General features: G+C 48.3%; 1 protein-coding gene across 8 annotated transcripts in view; it reads left to right on the top strand.

Moving 5' to 3' along the window:
* The window catches only part of MTMR4 (myotubularin related protein 4), a 125,386-nt gene that overhangs the window by 53,241 nt on the left and 52,598 nt on the right, over positions 1-19,547 (top strand). For 4 of the 8 annotated variants that reach the window (XM_065573086.1, XM_065573087.1, XM_065573088.1 and 1 more), the window contains one exon: positions 17,242-17,331. The exons of 2 other annotated variants lie outside the window; for them this stretch is intronic. In XM_065573086.1, coding sequence (XP_065429158.1) covers positions 17,242-17,331 — 90 coding nt within the window. Of the gene's footprint in view, positions 1-11,609; positions 12,044-17,241; positions 17,332-19,547 lie in introns of those variants that run through there. 2 more of the 8 variants (XM_005278853.5, XM_065573089.1) reach the window with 2 other exon arrangements.

The following is a 19,547-nucleotide window of genomic DNA, read 5'->3' as shown; positions in this document are numbered from 1 at the left end:
ACTCTAGATCAGGGGTTCTCAAACTGGGGGTTGGGATCCCTCAGGGGGTCGTGAGGTTATTACAATGGGGGGGTCGCGAGCTGTCAGCTTCCACCCCAAACCCAGCTTTGCCTCCAGCATTTATAATGGTGTTAAATATATTAAAAAGTGTTTTTCATTTATAAGGGGGGTCGCACTTAGAGGCTTGCTGTGAAAGGGGTCCCAGTACAAACGTTTGAGAACCGCTGGTCTAGGTAGGGATTCTAACAGTGGAACCCAAATTTTCTGCTGTAGTTAAAATAGAAAAATGATTTCTTTTGTTGCTCCCAGTTTTCACATGATCATAACGAAGTTTGGTATGTAACCTATTATTTAAATCAGATTCTGTACCAGATAATTGGAGGATAGCTAATATGTCATCAATTTTTAAAACAGGCTCCAGAAGCGATCCTGGCAATTACAGGCCAGTAAGCCTAACTTCAGTATCAGGCAAATTGGTTGAAACCAGAGTGAAGAACAGCATTGTCAGACACAGGAGCGGCGCCAGGGTTTTTGCCGCCCTAGGCACAGCGCTCCCCCTCTGAGCATTCGGCGGCGGGGGTCCTTCCACTCCGTGTCTTCGGGGCACTTCAACGGCGGGTCCTGGAGCGAGTGAAGGACCCGCAGCCGAATTTTCACGGAAGACCCGGAGCGGAAGGACCCCTTGCCGCCGAGGGTGGCAAAATGCTGCCGTCCTAGGCAACCGCTAGCCCTGGTCAGACATATAGATGAACACAATTTGTTAGGGAAGAGTCAACATAGCTTTTGTAAAGGGAAATCATGCCCCACCAGTCTATTGGAATTCTTTGGGGTGGAGTCAACATATATGTGGACAAGGGTGATCCAGTCGATATAGTGTACTTTAGACTTTCAGAAAGCCTTCAACAAGGTCCTTCACCAAAGGCTCTTAAGCAAAGTAAGCTGTCATGGGATAAGAGGGAAGGTCTTCTCATGGATTAGTAACTGGTTATAAAACAGGAAACAAAGGGTAGGAATAAATGGAGAGAGGTAAATATTGGTGTCCCCCAGGGGTCTGTCCTGGGATCAGTGCTGTTCAACATATTCATAAATGATCTGGAAAAAGGGGTAAATAGTGAGATGGCAAAATTTGCAGATGATACAGAACTACTCAAGATAGTTAAGTCCAAAGCAGACTGCCAAGTATTACAAAGAGACTTCATTAAACAGGGTGACTGGGCAACAAAATGGCACATGAAAATCATTGTTGATAAATGCAAAGTAATGCACATTGGCAAACATAATCCCAACTATATTTACAACTATATTTACTAAATGAGCTGTTACTACTCAAGAAAGAGATCTTGGAGTCACTGTGGATAGTTCTCTGAAAACAGCCACTCAATGTGCAGTGGCAGTCAAAAAAGCTAACAAAGTTAGGAATCATTAGGAAAGAGATAAATAAGACAGAAAATATCATAATGCCTCTGTATAAATCAGGGGTTCTCAAATTGAGGGTCACAAAGTTATTACATGGGGGGGTCACGAGCTGTCAGCCTCCACCCCCAAACCCTGCTTTGCCTCCAGCGTTTATAATGGTGTTAAATACAAAAAAAGTGTTTTTAATTTATAAGGGGGGGAGGGGTCGCACTCATAGGTTTGCTGTGTGAAAGAGGTCACCAATACAAAAGTTTGAGAAACACAGCTCTAAATCCATAATATGCCCACACCTTGAATACTGTGTGCAGTTTTGGTCACCCTATCTGAAGAAAGATATTGGAAAAGATACACAAAAAGTCAACAAGAATGCTTAGGGGTATGGAACAGCTTCCAGACAAGGTGAAATTAAAAAGACTGGGACTTTGAAGCTTGGAAAAGACATCACTGAATGGGGATACGATAGAGGTCTATAAAATCGTGAGAGAAAGTGAATAAGGAAGTGTTGTCTACCCCTTCACATAAGAACCAGGAGTCACCCAATGAAACTAATAGGCAGCAGGTTTAAAACAAAAGGAAGCACTTCTTCACACAACACACAGTCAACCTGTGGAATTCATTGCTGGGGATGTTGTGAAGACCAAAAGTAATACTGGATTCAAACTAGAATTAGATAAGTTCCTGGAGGATAAGTCCATCAATGTCTATTAGCTAAGATGATCAGAGATTCATCTCTATTCTCTGAGTGTATCTAGCCTCTGTTTGCCAGAAGCTGGGAATGGACGATAGGGGATGGATCACTCAGTGATTGCCTGGTCTGTTCATTCCCTCTGAAGCACCTGGCATTGGCCACTGTTGGAAGACAGGATACTGGGCTAGATGGACCTTATGTTTTCCAAGACCTGTAGCTTTTGTGCTGAAATGTTTGGCCTCTATCAAAAGCCAGATTGTCTAATTTATTTTGCTTTGGTTTATTTTAAGAAGGTTTGCACCAAATCCCCTCAGTCATTTTCAAAGTACTTTTCCTGCATAAGAAAATTGGACACCATTATTTTGAGGAGTTAGTTACAAAATGACTGAACTTTTGACATTTCAAAAAGCTTTTTTAAAATCAAGGTTAACATTTGAACATATGGCTCGGTGCCCACACCATAGGGAATGTTGTCAGTCACATGTAAGGTGTTCATGGAACTGTGGATATGTGTGCACCTATAGCTATTTAATGCAGTAGCAAATTGCTGTTTAATGCAGTTGACAAGTTGTGCTGGTAAACGCCACAAGCCGTAGTTCTCCAGAGCACTGCCACTGATTGACTCTGGTGACGAATCCAGCAGAGTTTGTTAATCGGAAGCTGAATAGCCTTTCTAGCAAGGTGATGAGCTTTACAGGTAGACCTTGTTAGAAATAAAACCCAAGTAACTGTAGACCTACTAGCTTATGAACTTTGTTAGCAAAACCTGTGGCAGTGAGTTCTGAATAACACCAGATATTTCTACTCCTTCTTTAATAATCTTTTTAGAAAAATCTGCAAAAATTGCAGTGCGAAGATTCCACAATTGCAAGAAATCAGGAAATGCAAAATTACATTTCCAGCAAATTGCACTTGACATATGTAGTAATGTTTTTCCTATTTTTCTTATTATACATGTGTCTTAATCTATTATCCTCTGTCCTTAAGTATGAACTACAAAACATAAATATAAAATGCTACATTAATGCAAGAGTGAGCTGTCTTGTTGGGTTGAACACTATTCAGAGTTATACTCACAAGAAACATTACCAGCGAATCACTGGACCAAATACCATCTCTACAGGTCATGCCAGAGCTAGATATGGAGCCCACTGTAGAAGAACTAAGCAGGGCCATTGATTTGCTATCAAGTAGCAAGGCTCCTGGAAAAGATGGAATCCCAGCGGAAATCCTCAAGTGCGGGAAGACAGCCTATTACCATATCTTCATCAGCTGCTACTTAAATGCTGGAAAGAGGGTGAGGTACCACAAGAGATGCGCGATGCAAACATCATCACTTTGTATAAAAATAAAGGTGAAAAGGGCCACTGCAACAGCTACAGTTCATGTCTACCCTATGATTCAGGGCTGGAAGATCAACTATAGACATGATATTTTCTCTGCTTCAACTCCAAGAAAACTGCAGAGAGCAAAACCGACTATTGTACATCACCTTTGTGGACCTACCCAAAGCATTTGACACAGTCAGCAGAGCAGGTCTATTTGCAATACTAGAAAAGATAGGTTTCCCACCAACCCTGTTGAGTCTTATACGTTCGTTCCACAACAACATGAGAGCAACTGTCCAGTTTGACGGGTCCACTTTGGACAGCTTTGAGATGAAAAGCAGAGTGAAGCAAGGATGTGTTCTTGCCCCTACACTTTTGGAATCTTCTTCTCGGTACTCTTGAACTCTGCGTTTAAGGACATGCAAGATGGAGCAGTATTAGATGGGAAACTCTTCAACCTGTCCGACTTAAGTCAAAGATCAAAGTCAAAAAGGTGCTCATCAGGGAACTTCTATTCGCTGCTGCTGCTGCCCTCATAGCCCACGATGAAGATCTACTATAAGAACTCATGGACGACCTTTCAGTGCCTGTCAGGCATTTGCTCTCACCATCAGCATCAAGAAAACAGTTGTATTAGGACAAGGGGGTTTCACAAGATCCCTCAATTAGCTTAAATGCAAACCAGCTAGAAGTAGTTCAAACGTGCAGTTCTTCTTCGAGTGCTCTTCTTTGAATGCTCATGGGCATTCCACAGTAGGTGTGTGTGCTCGCCACGTGCATTGGTGCTGGAAGATTTTCCCTTAGCAGTACCCATAGGGGAGTGCCCCAGCAACCCCTGGAGTGGTGCCTCCATGGCACGGTATAAGGGGCACTGTGCGCTCCCCCCACCCTCAGTTCCTTCTTGCTGCCAGTGAAGGTGCTTCAGAACTGCTCTGCTCCAGCTCTGCTGTAGCTTCCCTCTTTGGACTTCATTTAGTTCGTAGTTAGTACCTGTAGTTATCCCCCCCAAAAAAAGAAGTTTAGGTAGATTAGTTAAGTGCGCCCAGGTCAGGGCATGCCCCGGGCTTTAAGTCGTGTGACATTTGCAAACGGCCTATGCCCGTGAGTGACCCACATACGGACTGTTTACGCTGTCTGGGGGAAACCCATCCCAGCGATTCTTCAAGCCTCGGACCAAGAAGGAGCGGGACATATGACTGTGAGCCATCACCACGCACCATGGCATAGGTGCGCGGCAACCCAACGGTGTCCTCCACCAGTCGGCACCGTTCCCCGTCCACGGGACACTCTCTAAAAAGGAGAAGAAGAGGTCTTATCCACCAACGCACTGGAGCAAAGCTGGGGGAGAGACTAGACCCACGTTGGGCAGCTCTCAATCACCATCAGCCTCGCGGCCTCCGACTCAAGTCGAGCGGAGTAGCCCGGCCCACTCCGACCTGGCCTCCCTGGACGCCAGTGGCCACATTCGGGTGCCCTCCATGCCGGAGGCCCTGCAGGCAGCTCGAGACGTTACGTCTCTACCGGTACTGGTCACATCGATGTCAGCAGCTCCCCGGTCCAGAGGCAAGCCACTTGAACCCCCACAGTCGCCGCCTGGATGGTACCACTCACAGTCGAGGAAAGTTTCCTGACGCTGTTCTCTGCACAGTGACCATCCCGTGCGCAGCCCGCACCTGTCCCCGTCAACATCCACCAGATTGTCTGGCTGGGTGCCGGACAGCAGGGGTTCCAGGCACCGCTCCACCTCGAGGGAACGTAGACCTCACTATGAGAGCGTGCCCCTCCAAGACCAGGACAGACAGCACCGGAGGTTATCATCTCCGAGAAGCTATCGTAGCCCCTCGCGGTATGGACGTCGACGCCGCTCCTGCTCTTCGTGCCATTCAAGGTCCCCGCCACGGCACTGCTCCCGCAGCCCCAGGCGTTGATAGCCGGTACCCCACCATCGCGGATCCGCCCATCGGAGCCATTCACAGAGCAGCCTCTACAGACGGTACTCCCACTCCTCCATGCCGGGATCAGAGTCTCGGGTTCGGCACAGCTCACGTCGCCGTCACTCATCTCCGTCCCGGGATGGTGGTAGATCATATGCCAGCCCGGCCTCCCTTCCAAGTCGACAGTCGGTGGGCCAGGCAAGTCAGGCGGGGCAGTCCGCTTTGACGGTGCCACAGCAGGTGCAGTGGCACCGGGCACCCTGGTACAAATGAGACTAAATTGGGAGGAATTTCAAACAGCAGTGAGGAAAGAAAAATACAAACGGATGTGGAGGAAGTAGGAATGTGGCCACAAAGTAACAAAATGAGATTGGAAAAAACCTTTCTGAGGGAAAATAATCCAAATCATACAAAATCAATGGGAGGGAAGTAAGCTAGAAAGCAGTAATGCTGAAAGAAACCAGCTGTAGAGGTATTGGGGATAGTAAATCAGATAGGAGTTTGAATGTAACAAATCCTGCAGAGTGATCATGTCTCAGAGCAGGTAGACAGCGAATCCCTCTTTGCATGGTTCTAATGAGACTGGACCAGGAGTATTATATTCAATTATATTCAGTTTTGTGCTCAGTTTTACTAGAAGGGGATCAACATGATGAGGGGAGCTCAGAGAGGAGCAGCAAAAATGATCAAAGGGCTGGAGGGTTTTAATCTCTTTCAAATTCAAAGTGCTAACTAGGTTTATTTTAACCAAACAACCATTAGGAAGTAGGACACAAGTTTACAAATATCTAAAGTCTGTGAAAAGGGAGAGAGAATTATTTAGTCCAACACAGGGAGTAATGGGATGAAATTAAGAAAGGGACAGTTTAGGTAGAACATCAGGAAAACTTTCCTACCCCCGAGATCAAAGAAATGGCAGAATCTCCCAAGGGAATTGGAGGAAGCCCCCCTGGTTGGTCTCTTAAACCCTGAAATGGAAGTGATAATAGTGGCTCAATCCTGCAGCCTGAACTCTCGCAAAATCGGCAATGATTTCAGTGCCGTGCAGGTTCAGGTGCTTGGAGAGCCTACATGGCGCATGCTCCTGCATTGGCCCTGAGACACAGAACGATCTAAAAAGTCTGCTGCCTCTAATCTCTCTGATTATGGAGTTGCATTAGCTAGTGGTTCTATTAGTCATGCATGCAACCACTGTCCTATTAGAAACCCTATATTGTGCTCTGCTGTAACGTTACCAAGCACCCTCCCCTGGTCTGAAAACCGGTGCACTTTGTGAGGCCAGAGGAGAATTTCTTGCCAAGCTTGAAGAAAATGAACCTAGCCATTTTGGAGCTAGAGAAGTAAAAATACACCTTTTGTTAGAAACTCATAAATATTTTACACTTTTCTGTACCCCTTACTGGGAAACAGCCTGGTTTCAAGGCTGCAAACTCTAAAGACCCAACATGCTTTGTAAACTAGGGCAGAGATGAGATTGAGGCAAAAATATATCAGCTTGAATAAATATGCACCATTTTCTCAAAGTTACTAATTGATTCTGTGTGAAGAGAAGCTTTTCCTGCTGGAATGCGTGGCATGAGTGAATGTTCTCAATGTCCTGGGGCAGTGCTCAGCATAGTCACTATTTGGTCAGGGGGTTGGAGAGAATCTTGGTTCCTTTCTCCGATGCTCATACAGCATTATTGTTATACACCATTGTTAGGAGGGGTACCACTCTGGATGGCATCCCACATGGCTTGGAGATGCTGCAGGGAGCATGCAAAGGCTTGAGACATTGTCTGGGCGACTTGTGTTTTATTTGTTTTCAGTAACTCCTGAAAAACCTGCTTTTCATAAAACTTCCCTGACCCAAAGCATCCAGTAAGCAAATGTCATATAGTCATTGAAAAGCCTGACTGAGCCTAACGGCTGGTAATGTGACCCAGAGCCTGCCAAGCATGGGCCTTTTTGGCCAGTTGTGGGGAACACCCAGAGAGATGCAGTGTCCCCAGGCCTGGAGACCATATGTCCTGCTTTTAATAGGATAGTCTTGGTTTCATATGATGTTCTGGTGTCCTGAGAACTTTTTGTGGGACACCTGACATGGCCTGTTCTTTCCTTTCATCAGTCAAAATGTTTGTGTTTTTTCTAACTACAGAAAGTGGTAGAATTAGAATAATAGAATATCAGGGTTGGAAGGGACCTCAGGAGGTCATCTAGTCCAACCCCCTGCTCAAAGCAGGACCAATCCCCCAACTAAATCATCCCAGCCAGGGCTCTGTCAAGCCTGACCTTAAAAACTTCTAAGGAAGGAGATTCCACCACCTCCCTAGGTAACCCATTCAAGTGCTTCACCACCCTCCTGGTGAAAAAGTTTTTCCTAATATCCATCCTAAACCTCCCCACTGCAACTTGAGACCATTACTCCTTGTTCTGTCATCTGGTACCACTGAGAACAGTCTAGATCCATCCTCTTTGGAACCCCCTTTCAGGTAGTTGAAAGCAGCTATCAAATCCCCCCTCGTTCTTCTCTTCTGCAGACTAAACAATCCCAGTTCCCCCAGCCTCTCCTCATAAGTCACGTGCTCCAGCCCCCTAATCATGTTTGTTGCCCTCCACTGGACTCTTTCCAATTTTTCCACATCCTCTTTGTAGTGCGGGGCCCAAAACTGGACACAGTACTCCAGATGAGGCCCCACCCCAATGTCGAATAGAGGGGAATGATCACGTCTTTCGATCTGCTGGCAGTGCTCCTACTTATACAGCCCAAAATGCCGTTGGCCTTCTTGGCAACAAGGACACACTGTCGACTCATATCCAGCTTCTCGTCTACTGTAACCCCTAGGTCCTTTTCTGCAGAACTGCTGCCCAGCCACTCGGTCCCTAGTCTGTAGCAGTGCATGGGATTCTTCTGTCCTAAATGCAGGACTCTGCACTTGTCCTGTTGATCCTCATCAGATTTCTTTTGGCCCAATCCTCTAATTTATCTAGGTCCCTCTGTATCCTGTTCCTACCCTCCAGCGTATCTACCCTCCTCCCAGTTTAGTGTCCTCTGCAAACTTGCTGAGGGTGCAGTCCATGCCATCTTCCAGATCACTAATAAAGATATTGAACAAAACCGGCCCCAGTACCGACCCTTGGGGCACTGCGCTTCATACTGGCTGCCAACTAGACACGGAGCCATTGATCACTACCTATTGAGCGACATAAATTACAGGAAAAAGTCCAGTGGCACCAAGCGTTCATGGTGCTGACCAGGATCTGCAGTGAACGAGTACAGTCACTACCAAAGCTGTGCTGCTGCTCAGAGGAAATGTTAGGGATGTGTTCAGTCTTTCATGGTAAACTCATTCGGACACCCTTCCTCCGAGAGAGACGTACGCCTGCCTCGCTTGAGCCAGAAGCGGGCAGGAGTGACAGTCAGTGGTCACTTGTCATCCCTGGGGACATTTCAGATCCCTAAATGAAGTGACCAAATAATTCTGTGATTTTTTTTTTTTTTTTTTTTTTTAAATTTTAAGATATGGTTAACTTACTCCAACCTCGACCGGTGGGGTCGGGCATAGGAAAGGAGGCACTTTCAGAAATTGCCGAGCCTGAAATTTGATTAAGGCCAGGTCTACACTACCACTTACTTTGGTATAACTGACGTCACTCAGGGGTGTGAATAAGCCCCTGCCCCCCACCCCTCCCGAGCAACGTAAGTTAAATGGACCTAAGTTCCGGTGTGCACAGCGCTATGTTGGCAAGAGAGCTTCTCCCGCCGACACAGCTACCGTCTCACAGAGGCGGGTTTATTATGCCGGTGGAAGAGCTCTCTCCTGTCGGCACAGAGTGGCTACACCACATGCAGCATAGTGGTCAGTTCCGGTCTGTGGGTCAGGTGTAAAAGGTCACTGACATGAGGCTCATTTTGCAGTCGTGTCTGATTGCAGGATGTGACTGTTCAACTACTCAAGTTAAATGTCCCATTGAGAGACAATTATAGTAAATACCTTTGTGAAACCTCCCATCCTCTGTTAACTTCATCTCTGTGCCCCTTGCCCATGGCCAGCCATCCCCCTCCATCCCTCAAACACCCCTTTGTGTGCCCCCCAGCCGTGGCCAGTCATGCCCCTACATTGCCACATTTCTGTGAATTTCCCGTTCTCTTTCCCCACACCCACAGTGGAGTCCTTTCCCCATAACTCTTTTCTCCTCTCCATCCTTTCCCTTCCAGTACTTTCCTTCCCCAGCCCCCAAGGGAGAGTCTTTTCTCCCTGTCTCTGGCTGCGTCTCCCTCCTTGGCCCTCTGAGCTGTGGCTGACAGGCACTGGTGGGCCAATGCTTTGGGAAGTTGCAGTGAGGGGAGCTGCATGCTGGAAGCTGGATCTAACTTTCAATGTGTACATTTAACACCCTGACACTAAACAAAGGGCAGTAGTAAGCAGTGTTGGCTGGAGTTGTGGGAGGCATGTGGATAAGGGCATTGTAACGTTCCACCACGCTTTACTCCCTCCAGGCATGATGGTGGGGAGAATGCTCCTTGACACTGCCAGCCAAGGACGGTCATGACTTGATAGCATTTAGAAAACATCTCCAGTAAGCTAGGCAGGCAAGGCTCCTGGAGACTCGTGTTCAGGAGTCTCTGTTCCCCATGACCCATTCAGGGAAGTTGTGCTCTGTATGTAACATTCTCGTTTCCATGCTAATTATTCTGAGAGCACTGGCTGTGTCCTTCTTGGTTAATTATATGGAACCATAGCACTATTTCACTTGTGGGAAAGCTGCACATGTGTTTCCACCTTGAAAACAGAGACAAGCCTGCAAAGTTTGGAGCTAAAATTTCCCAAAATTCTGCTGTGAGTTTAGCTTCAGGTCTGTCTCCAGCTGGGGGCAGGCTGAGCTGCTCTGCAGGAGTTTTGTTTTAAGAGATGTGTACACACTTATTTTTAAAAGACCAAACTTCATTAACTAAAGATTTCTAAATGGGCTGCAGTCTGAAAGTGCAGAACAAGCACAGGAGCTTAGCGGGCAGATGGTCAGGTCCGATTGTTCAGCTCTTTTAAAGCTGATATTAAAGTATGGAAATTCAAAGCGAAGTCTTGATGAACAACCTTAACTCTGCCCTTGTATCAGCACCCAGTTCTGTAGGTACAAATCTAGAGAGAAGGTTCCATAACACTTTTACTGGCGAATAATCACCAGGGTAAATCATTTGTTACACACTTTCCTGCTGTATTTGTCAAACAGAAACACCCAGCTAATCCACTGTCCCCATTTGCCGCCCCCTCTCCCCCCCCACCCCCGAGCTCCTCTACAGGTAAATGACAGAAGTTCTCCCTTGTTCATTGTTTAAATATGAACTAGAAACCCACAATTTATATAGAGAGTGTGTGTGTGTGACCGCTTCTTTCCATTGTAAAAGAGTCCTGTGACCTCTTCTTTGAAAAGCATTAGCATCTTTGTTGTTTGCAGCAGATCTTTGCTAGTCAACAGGAAGAAACCCCTCTTGAGGTGATGGTAGAGGCAATGCTCAGGGGCGCAACACTGGCCTGTGAGAGCGAAGAGGCTTGTCTGCACTGGAGAGATTTTCTGAACATTTCCCACTGTTGCTATTGCTTACCCAGGGCAGCTGCATTGGGGTTGGCAGCACTAGGAGCCCTGGCATAGGCGAGGCTCCGAGAGCCATTTTAAACAGTCAGTTTAAAACTGTTCAGACAGGCTGATTGATACAGCGTGAAAAGTGCTGGCAGCCACGGGAGCCTTGTCTGCACTAGGGCTTCCAGCTGTGCTAACACCAGGGCAGTTGTCCTCGGGCTAGCTACATTTTGACCCTAGTGTAGATAAGGCCAATGGGGCAGTGCCCCCTAAGTGCTCTGTGCTCTGCCTGGGCAGGGCAGTGGACACAGAGGGTGTGTACTTGTGGAAGCTGTAGGCTGTAGGGTGGGAGAGGACAGCCCCTTTGTCCCCTCCGCCTGATCAGGCAGAGTTTATCTGCTGGGTGGGGAAGGCTGTGAGCACTGGTGAGTTGCAGTTCAGGGAGGTTTGGGACCCAGTTGCTGTGGGTCTGTGGAACTGAGTATCCCCAAGCAGCAAGCTTGGAGCTGGAGCCAGGCCCTGGGGTCCCTCGTGGGGGAGGAGGGGCTCAGGGTGAGCGCACAAAGCGAGCTGCTTGCTATTGTTCCTGCACATTCCTGCACATGCTGCTGTGTGGCAGGTGCCTCTGGGGTGTGCTGCAGGCCGGGACTGCATTTCCCAGCAGGCTCCTCTCACTCCGCTTGCAGCTCCGTTTGAAGGGGGGGGGGATGTGTCAGCAGAATCCCGGCTCTGCGTGTGAGGGTGGCGAGGGGGTGAATCCTTCTGGCCCGTTTGCTGGTGTCTCCATTTTCCATGCAGTCTGTCAAGGAGGCACTCAGATGGCAGGGCCTGCTCTGCTTCCTTAGGAGGTAGGTGGAGTCTCTCCACCCTCCCTCCCTCCCCCACCTCCATTGTCAGCAAGCACAGCTGCTGTAGTGGCTTGCAGCAGGGATGCGCCTGCCCTCCTGTGAGGGATGGGAAGGCTGCACTAATCGGGTGTGATTGTGAGAGTCGCTGCCGGCAGCAGCAAAGGACCAGAGAAGGGCGATGCTGCTTGTGTGCGCCCAGCCCAGCCGTCAGCTCTGGAAATGAACATGAGTCTGCCGGGCCGCAGTTCCTGCTCCATGCTCAACTGCTTTGTAAGTGCCTTCTCTTCTCCTCCCTCTTGTCTGTTAAGTGTCTGCATGCAGGGCTGCAGGCCAGGTTTCCTCTCCAGCGCCTGTCCTGAGGCAGGGAAGGGGCAGCCGTCCCAGACGCAGCCTGTCCTTGAGTTGGGCGTCCTGCAGATCCTCGCTCCCCTGCCTGGGCTCGACATGCTGCTCTCTTCTGCCCCAGCTGCTTTTTCTTGGGGGGAGGAATCTTCCATCCCACTGATTCCACGGGCTCCTGGGAGAAGCCCTGGACCCTACTAGTCCTGCAGCGATTGCCTGCAGTTTCCCGAGGCCACAGCTCGAACTAGCCCATAGCTGTGAGTCGGCCAGCGAGGCCAGACTGAGTGTGCTGTGCTGCGCAGACTCCTAGCCAGCCCCTGTCTGCAGCTGGAAAATTACAGTATGACAGCAGCAGGCACCTGGGGGGAATCCCTGAGAACCCCCCCCCCCCCGGCCTGATGCTGCCTGGGAAGGGGACAAATAGGGAGGGGATCCCAGAGCTCCCACCCTATTGACATGCTGGGAAGGAAATGAGGAGACACGGCTGGCTGAAGTTCTGTTTAGTTCTGTTCCAGGGGCTGCTCCCGCCCCTTCCCCGGCATTACTTAGTGGACGGCATAGTGATGTCTGGTGTGGCAGTCCAGGTACCCACTTCTGGGGGATGGCACACTGCAGCCACCTGGCCATAGGCCTTGCTCGCTGTCTGTCCCCTGGAGTGACACCGCTACTGCCTTGCCTTTGTGCTTTCCTGCTTCATCACTACTTGGCTAGCAGCGAGTGAAGCTGGGTGGGAGCTGACTGGTGGCTTGCAGGGCTCTTGCTCCAAGCCGTTGCTGTTCCCCTGGAGACTCTCCAGGGAGCCTTCCCCCTTCATTACTGGTGACCAGTAGGGGCAGAAGCCTGTGGAAGTCTCCCTGTTATCTACATACAGGCACCTGCAACGTGGCTAGTCACTAGGGAATTACAGTGAGTTGGCTTCCAGCTGGGAGTGATGCCGTGTTTTTATAGTGACTGAAAGGGAAGTTTCATAGACTTTAAGACCAGAGGGGGCAAGTGGATCATCTGGTAGGCCATGAAGTTTCATCCAGTGACCTCTGTATGGAGCCCAAAGTCTTAAAATAGACCAAAGCATTTCAGTCACCAGGAGATTAAACTGTGCATACAGGCGGAGAACAGGAGAGACTGAGTTGCTACTGATGGCCACAGCCCCTGCAATGACAGGGAGCTGATTAGGTGAGATGTGCGCAGCTGGTCCCAGAAGGTGAGCCAGACCCCGAGCTGCAGTGGAAGGTGATAAAAACCTCAAGATCCCTGCTAATCTGTTGTGGGAGGTGAGGGGGAATTCCTTTCCAACCCCAAGTCTGGCGATCAGTTGGACTCTGAGCATGTGACCAAGACACACTAGCCTGGCAGCTAGAAAGGATTCCCTGTGTCACCTCAGATCACTGGTCCAGCCTGCCTGGGGTCCCATCTCCAGCTGGTGGAGAATCACTGATGCTTCAGAGGAAGGCAAAAAAAATCCCAGATATGTGTAGCCAATTGTGCATTGGGAAAACAATGCCTTCCTGATCCCTACAGGCAACTGGCTGGCTGAAACCTTGAAGCATGACACTGGATTAGTCATTATCTTAATGCAGAGCTGCAGTGTTATGAGCATATTGAGGGCAATGCAGGCAATCCCATTTGCCCCAAGGCCCAGGAAGGAATGGGATGAGCCGGGGGACCCACAGATCCATACATTGCAAGGCCAGAAGGGGCCACCAGAACTGCTCAACCCAACCCCTATGCAAACAGGCTGCAGAACTTCTTGAAGCTGGATTAAAGCATCTCCTGTAAGTGATGGGAAGAAGGTGGCTCTCAGAACTGGTTTCATACCTATACTGAGCCAGCTCCTTAGTAGAGCCCCTTGTGCGGTGGGCTGCAGCTTGCTTCACATCCCTATTGTGCTACCCAGATGCTAGTGGAGCTCCTTGCTACCTTTATGGCGAGCAGTTCTGGGCCTTAGTGAATGCCAAGGTGGAGGTCTGATGACCCTACGGCCACAGATTATCTAGACATAAACTAGAACAAGTACTATTCACTCCATGCCAGGTGGGTGTGTCTGTCGGCTGCCCTCGGGAGAACCCCAAGGCCTGTGTGTGAGCTGATAGCACACTGCTCTGGCACCAGGCAGAGCGCTAGGGCATGGGAGTGTGTGCTTTGTGCGTATAGGAGGGTGACCAGAGAGCAAGTGTGAAAAATCTGGTGTGGGATAATAGGCGTCTATATGAGACAAAGCCCCAAATATCGGGACTGTCCCTATAAAATCAGGACATCTGGTCACCCTAGCACACATGGATGTGTGAGGTGCTAGCTGGTGCACGGTGCCCCGCTGGGGGAGGTGTGTGAAGTGTTAGCCCGATGTTCTGTGCATTGTGGAGTGTGTGGGAGGGCACGCTCTGGTTGCGGGGAAGAGAGTAGTATTAGGCCCATGGTGTGTGTTTGTGTGAGGTGCTGGGCCTGCACTCTGTGCTACACGAGATATTCCTGGGGCAATTCTGCGCCAAAAAATTAAAAATCTGCACATTTTATTTGTCAAAGTAACACTACATAATCACACCAGTTTCAATTATTTTGATAATTTATTTCAAAATACCTGTCAGCAAGTATGTCCGTAACAATGGAGACACACACAAAAGTTCCACCAGGAGTAGAGAGTTAAAGAAACCCCTATGACAGCCCAGTTCCTGTTTCTCTGACCCTGTTTCTCCCTACCCCCCTGCACCCTGCTCAGCTGGGGGGACCAGACACCCACACCCCCTCCCCCCAGAGCCCAGCTGCCGGTCCCCCTCAGACAGATACCCACACTCTCCCCCAGAGTCCAGCTGTAGCCCAGACACCCGCTGCCATACCTCCCAGAGCCCAGGGATCCAGTGGGAGAAGCCACCTGATGCTCGGTCCCAAACTTGTGTGGAGTTTCCCACGCACTGCCATCTCCTTCCCTCAGGGCATGCTGGGAACGGCAGCTGCCAGGAACCCTCGAGCTCTCTCCCACTCCCCCTGGCAGTGTCTTCTATGTGTGAGCTGGGCTTTTCTGGCTCCCGTGGCCCCCTAGTGGTGGCCAGCAGCACTGCAGCCCATTTCTGTGGGAGAAAGGAAATTCTGTGCCAAAAACATCAATTTCTGCAAAATTCGGCATTGCGCAGTAGCGCAAAATTCTCCCAGGAGTAACAAGGATGAGTCCATGTGCACTTTGCCTCTGAGTTTTATATTCAACACTAAAAGGCAACAGAGGGTCCCGTGGCACCTTTAAGACTAACAGAAGTATTGGGAGCATAAGCTTTCGTGCGTAAGAACCTCACTTCTTCAGATGCAAGTAATGGAAATCTCCGGAGGCAGGTATAAATCAGTATGGAGATAACGAGGTTAGTTCAATCAGGGAGGGTGAGGTGCTCTGCTAGCAGTTGAGGTGTGAACACCAAGGGAGGAGAAAGTGCTTCTGTAGTTGGATAGCCATTCACAGTCTTTGTTTAATCCTGATCTGATGGTGTCAAATTTGCAAATGAACTGGAGCTCAGCAGTTTCTCTTTGGAGTCTGGTCCTGAAGTTTTTTTTGCTGTAAGATGGCTACCTTTACATCTGCTATTGTGTGGCCAGGGAGGTTGAAGTGTTCTCCTACAGGTTTTTGTATATTGCCATTCCTGATATCTGACTTGTGTCCATTTATCCTCTTGCGTAGTAGGAGAACACTTCAACCTCCCTGGCCACACTATAGCAGATGTAAAGGTAGCCATCTTGCAGCAAAAAAACTTCAGGACCAGACTCCAAAGAGAAACTGCTGAGCTCCAGTTCATTTGCAAATTTGACACCATCAGATCAGGATTAAACAAAGACTGTGAATGGCTATCCAACTACAGAAGCACTTTCTCTTCCCTTGGTGTTCACACCTCAACTGCTAGCAGAGCACCTCACCCTCCCTGATTGAACTAACCTCGTTATCTCCACACTGATTTATACCTGCCTCTGGAGATTTCCATTACTTGCATCTGAAGAAGTGAGGTTCTTACCCACGAAAGCTTATGCTCCCAATACTTCTGTTAGTCTTAAAGGTGCCACAGGACCCTCTGTTGCTTTTTACAGATTCAGACTAACACGGCTACCCCTCTGATACTATTCAACACTAGAGAGTGCTGACATCTTCATTTTAAAAGTCTGGTATGAAATTACTGTGCTGGTGTGATATGTATATTTAAACCCTTATAACTTGGTAAAATAACTAGGCCACCATGGTCTGTCATGGAGACTAGCCTTGTGCCAGATTTCAAGTTTCTTCCCCAAATGGCTCAGGCACAATACAAAGGTATTTTATTTTAAAGTCACAAGCTTTTGTTTTTTGATATTTGTGAAGTCTGTGTGTTTTCTCCAAACCTAGACCTCACTCATGACCAACGAATAAAACCAGTTTGAGAGACTCTAGAAGAAAATTAGTTTACAAGAGATCTTTCAATGAAAGTTAGACTTCTAAACTGCATTTCTCCCAAAGTCTTACCTTGTCCAGTTAATATCTACTTCAAAAAAATCTTCTTCTAAGGAAGGAAACAAGTCCTTAAATGAGAGAGGGAAAAAAATGCCATTTTGCACAGTTTAGAAGTGGGTGAAAAGTAGGGTGAGATTTCCATACTTGCTAGTGATTTGAGGTTCCCAGTTTGACGTATCCTAACAGGGCCTCTGTGAATCAGATCTCTTTACAGAGTCTCAAATGGGCACCAGAAATGGAGGTCCCCAAAATCTCTAGTCACTTCTGAAAATCTTGTTCTAGGCACATAATGGAAATTCCCACAGTCTTATCCTCGGTATTTGTTTCATGGGACTTCAAGTTTGTAAGCACCACAAGACCACTCATGGAGGTTAAATGTTCAGAGACTTTCATGGAGCTTCCAAAGTATCAATCTTTTATCATCTAATTCCATAGGTTTCCACTCGACCTAATAAAAATGATCTAGTGCTGTATTCTCATTGAACAGCAATGTCTATAACAAAGTGGGAATTAGTCCATGATGTCTGAGAGGTTAAAAAAGTTACTTTTCAAAAGTGAAAAAAAAACCCACTGTTTTTCCAAATCCATAACCCTGGAGCAACTTGTCCAATTCACCTCAAACTGCTCCCAGACTCTTCTTGCCTGAGTGTGTGTTCTGTTTGGAATGCAGGGTGAAGAAGGCCCTCCCAGTTTGGAGTACATCCAGGCCAAGGACTTGTTCCCCCCGAAAGAGCTGGTTAAGGAGGAAGAGTCTTTACAGGTAAGGATGTAAGAACCCAGGAAACCATCCACTGGAGAACACTGTGTAAATCCCAGGCCACAGGCTCATGAGTGGTAGAGGTTACCTTCAGAGAACAGGCTTCTTCCCTGAGCTTGCAGGCTGCTGACTCATGGCTGCTGTGTGCTCCTCCCGACCCTCCTCTTCCTCCACACCAAGATGTTCTGATTTCTACTGTGCTGCCGTAGCCACAAGGGGATGGGAACGTAACTGAGGAATGACGTAGTGCAGAGTTGTCCTGGGCGTGCTCCCTTCTCCTGCTGTGCTGTCAGCGAGAGGGGAGTGAGTGTTGCAATAGCATCTACGCTGACTCTCTGCTGATGGAAGACCCTCCTGGGCCACTTAGGCTGGCTGAAGGGCCAAACTGTCTCAATGTGGCACTAAGCATCCAGCAACAGATCTGGTCCAGTGTGTGATGTTGTGGCTTTGTCGTACTGTGGAGGCGCAGACCAGAGCGGCTGTGTGACGGGTTGGGTCACAGAGATCCCCATGGGACTGCCACCTGATGTGCTGAGACTACCTCTGAGCCCATTTTCCCTGGCAGCTTGGGACTCCAGAACCCTGCCTTGTTGAGCCAGACATGCCAGTCTGCTGCAAACACAGACCCAGGTCTGAACCACGTCCCCCAAAAACTGCAGCTGAAAACGGCTTAGAAAGTGCTCCTGTCTCTAGCACCCAGACACCCAGTTTCCAATGGGGTCCAAACCCCCCAAAAATCCGTTTTACTCTGTATAAAGCTTATACAGGGTAAACTCATAAATTGTTCGCCCTCCATAACACTGATAGAGAGAGATGCACAGCTGTTTGCTCCCCCAGGTATTAATCACTTACTCTGGATTCAGTAATAAGCAAAAAATGATTTTATTAAATATAAAAAGTAGGATTTAAGTGGTTCTAAGTAATAACAGAAAGAACAAAGTAAATTACCAAGCAAAATAAAATAAAACATGCAAGTCTAAACCTAATACAGTAGGAAACTAAATGCAGGTAAATCTCACCCTCAGAGATGGTCCAATAAAATTCTTTCACAGGCTAGACTCCTTTCTAGTCTGGGCCCAGTCCTTCCCCTGGTATAGTTCTTGTTCCAGCTCAGGTGGTAGCTCGGGGATTTCTCATGACTGCAGCCTCCTTTGTTCTGTTCTACCCTCTTATATAGCTTTGGCACAAGGCGGGAATCTTTTGTCTCTCTGGGTCCCCACTGCTCCTTCTAAATGGAAAAGCACCAGGTTTAAGATGGATTTCAGTTCCAGGTGACATGGTCACATGTCCTGTGAGACCCTCAAGCCTTCATTCCTCCCAGCCTGACTCACAGGAAGGCCTGCAAGCAAACAGAGCCATCTACAATCAGTTGTCTTAGTTGATGGGAGCCATCAAGATCCTAAACCACCATTAATGGCCCACACTTTGCATAACTACAATCAGACCTCAGAGTTATATTTTATATTCCTAGTTTCAGATACAAGAATGATACATTCATACAAATAGGATGATCACACTCAGTAGATTATAAGCTTTGTAATGATACCTTACAAGAGACCTTTTGCATGAAGCATATTCCAGTTACATTATATTCACACTCATTAGCATATTTTCATAAAATCATATGGAGTGCAACATCACAGGCTGGAAGGAGAGACACCCCTGCAGAGGCTTTGGGATGATCTATAGATATAGATGCTGCCATGGAGGCACCTATGCGAGCAAGGAGAGTGTCACAGATGGATGCTCTGACCAAAGCTGCTCGATTCTCTTGCTGCTTTCAGCGCAGTCCACTCCCTTCCATGTCTGCTGTCCTCCTCCTGTACCTGGAGCCAGGCTCACACTTGCTGTTCTACTGTTCCCAAGTTCATTGGCCAGATGGCAGTGCCGTGCTGAACTACATTCATAGGCCCTAAGCTGAGGAATGAATCAGGGGTGGAAAATTGAGGGTCATGGAAAACGGAAGATACTGCTTTGTGAGAGGGATGGCATGGGGTCAGATCACGAGGAAGTTCACAGAAGAATATGGGTGGGACGACTGGTCTGTCATTTCACCATTCTGTGAGTGGCACGTCCTCTAAACCAGGGGTCTCAAACATGCGGCCCGCGGGGTTATTTTCTGCAGCCCACAAGCTCCTTGCGGCCCCCCCTGCCCTCCCCCAGCGTTTACCTAGAGCGGCTCCGGCCCGACGCGCACCGGGGGCAGGGCAGGCTCCCTG

The sequence above is a fragment of the Chrysemys picta genome, chromosome 19, assembly GCF_011386835.1.
Source record: "Chrysemys picta bellii isolate R12L10 chromosome 19, ASM1138683v2, whole genome shotgun sequence".
Lineage (NCBI taxonomy): Eukaryota > Metazoa > Chordata > Testudines > Emydidae > Chrysemys > Chrysemys picta.
Note: the sequence above shows the minus strand (reverse complement) of the source record. Positions and strands in the feature narration are given on the sequence as shown.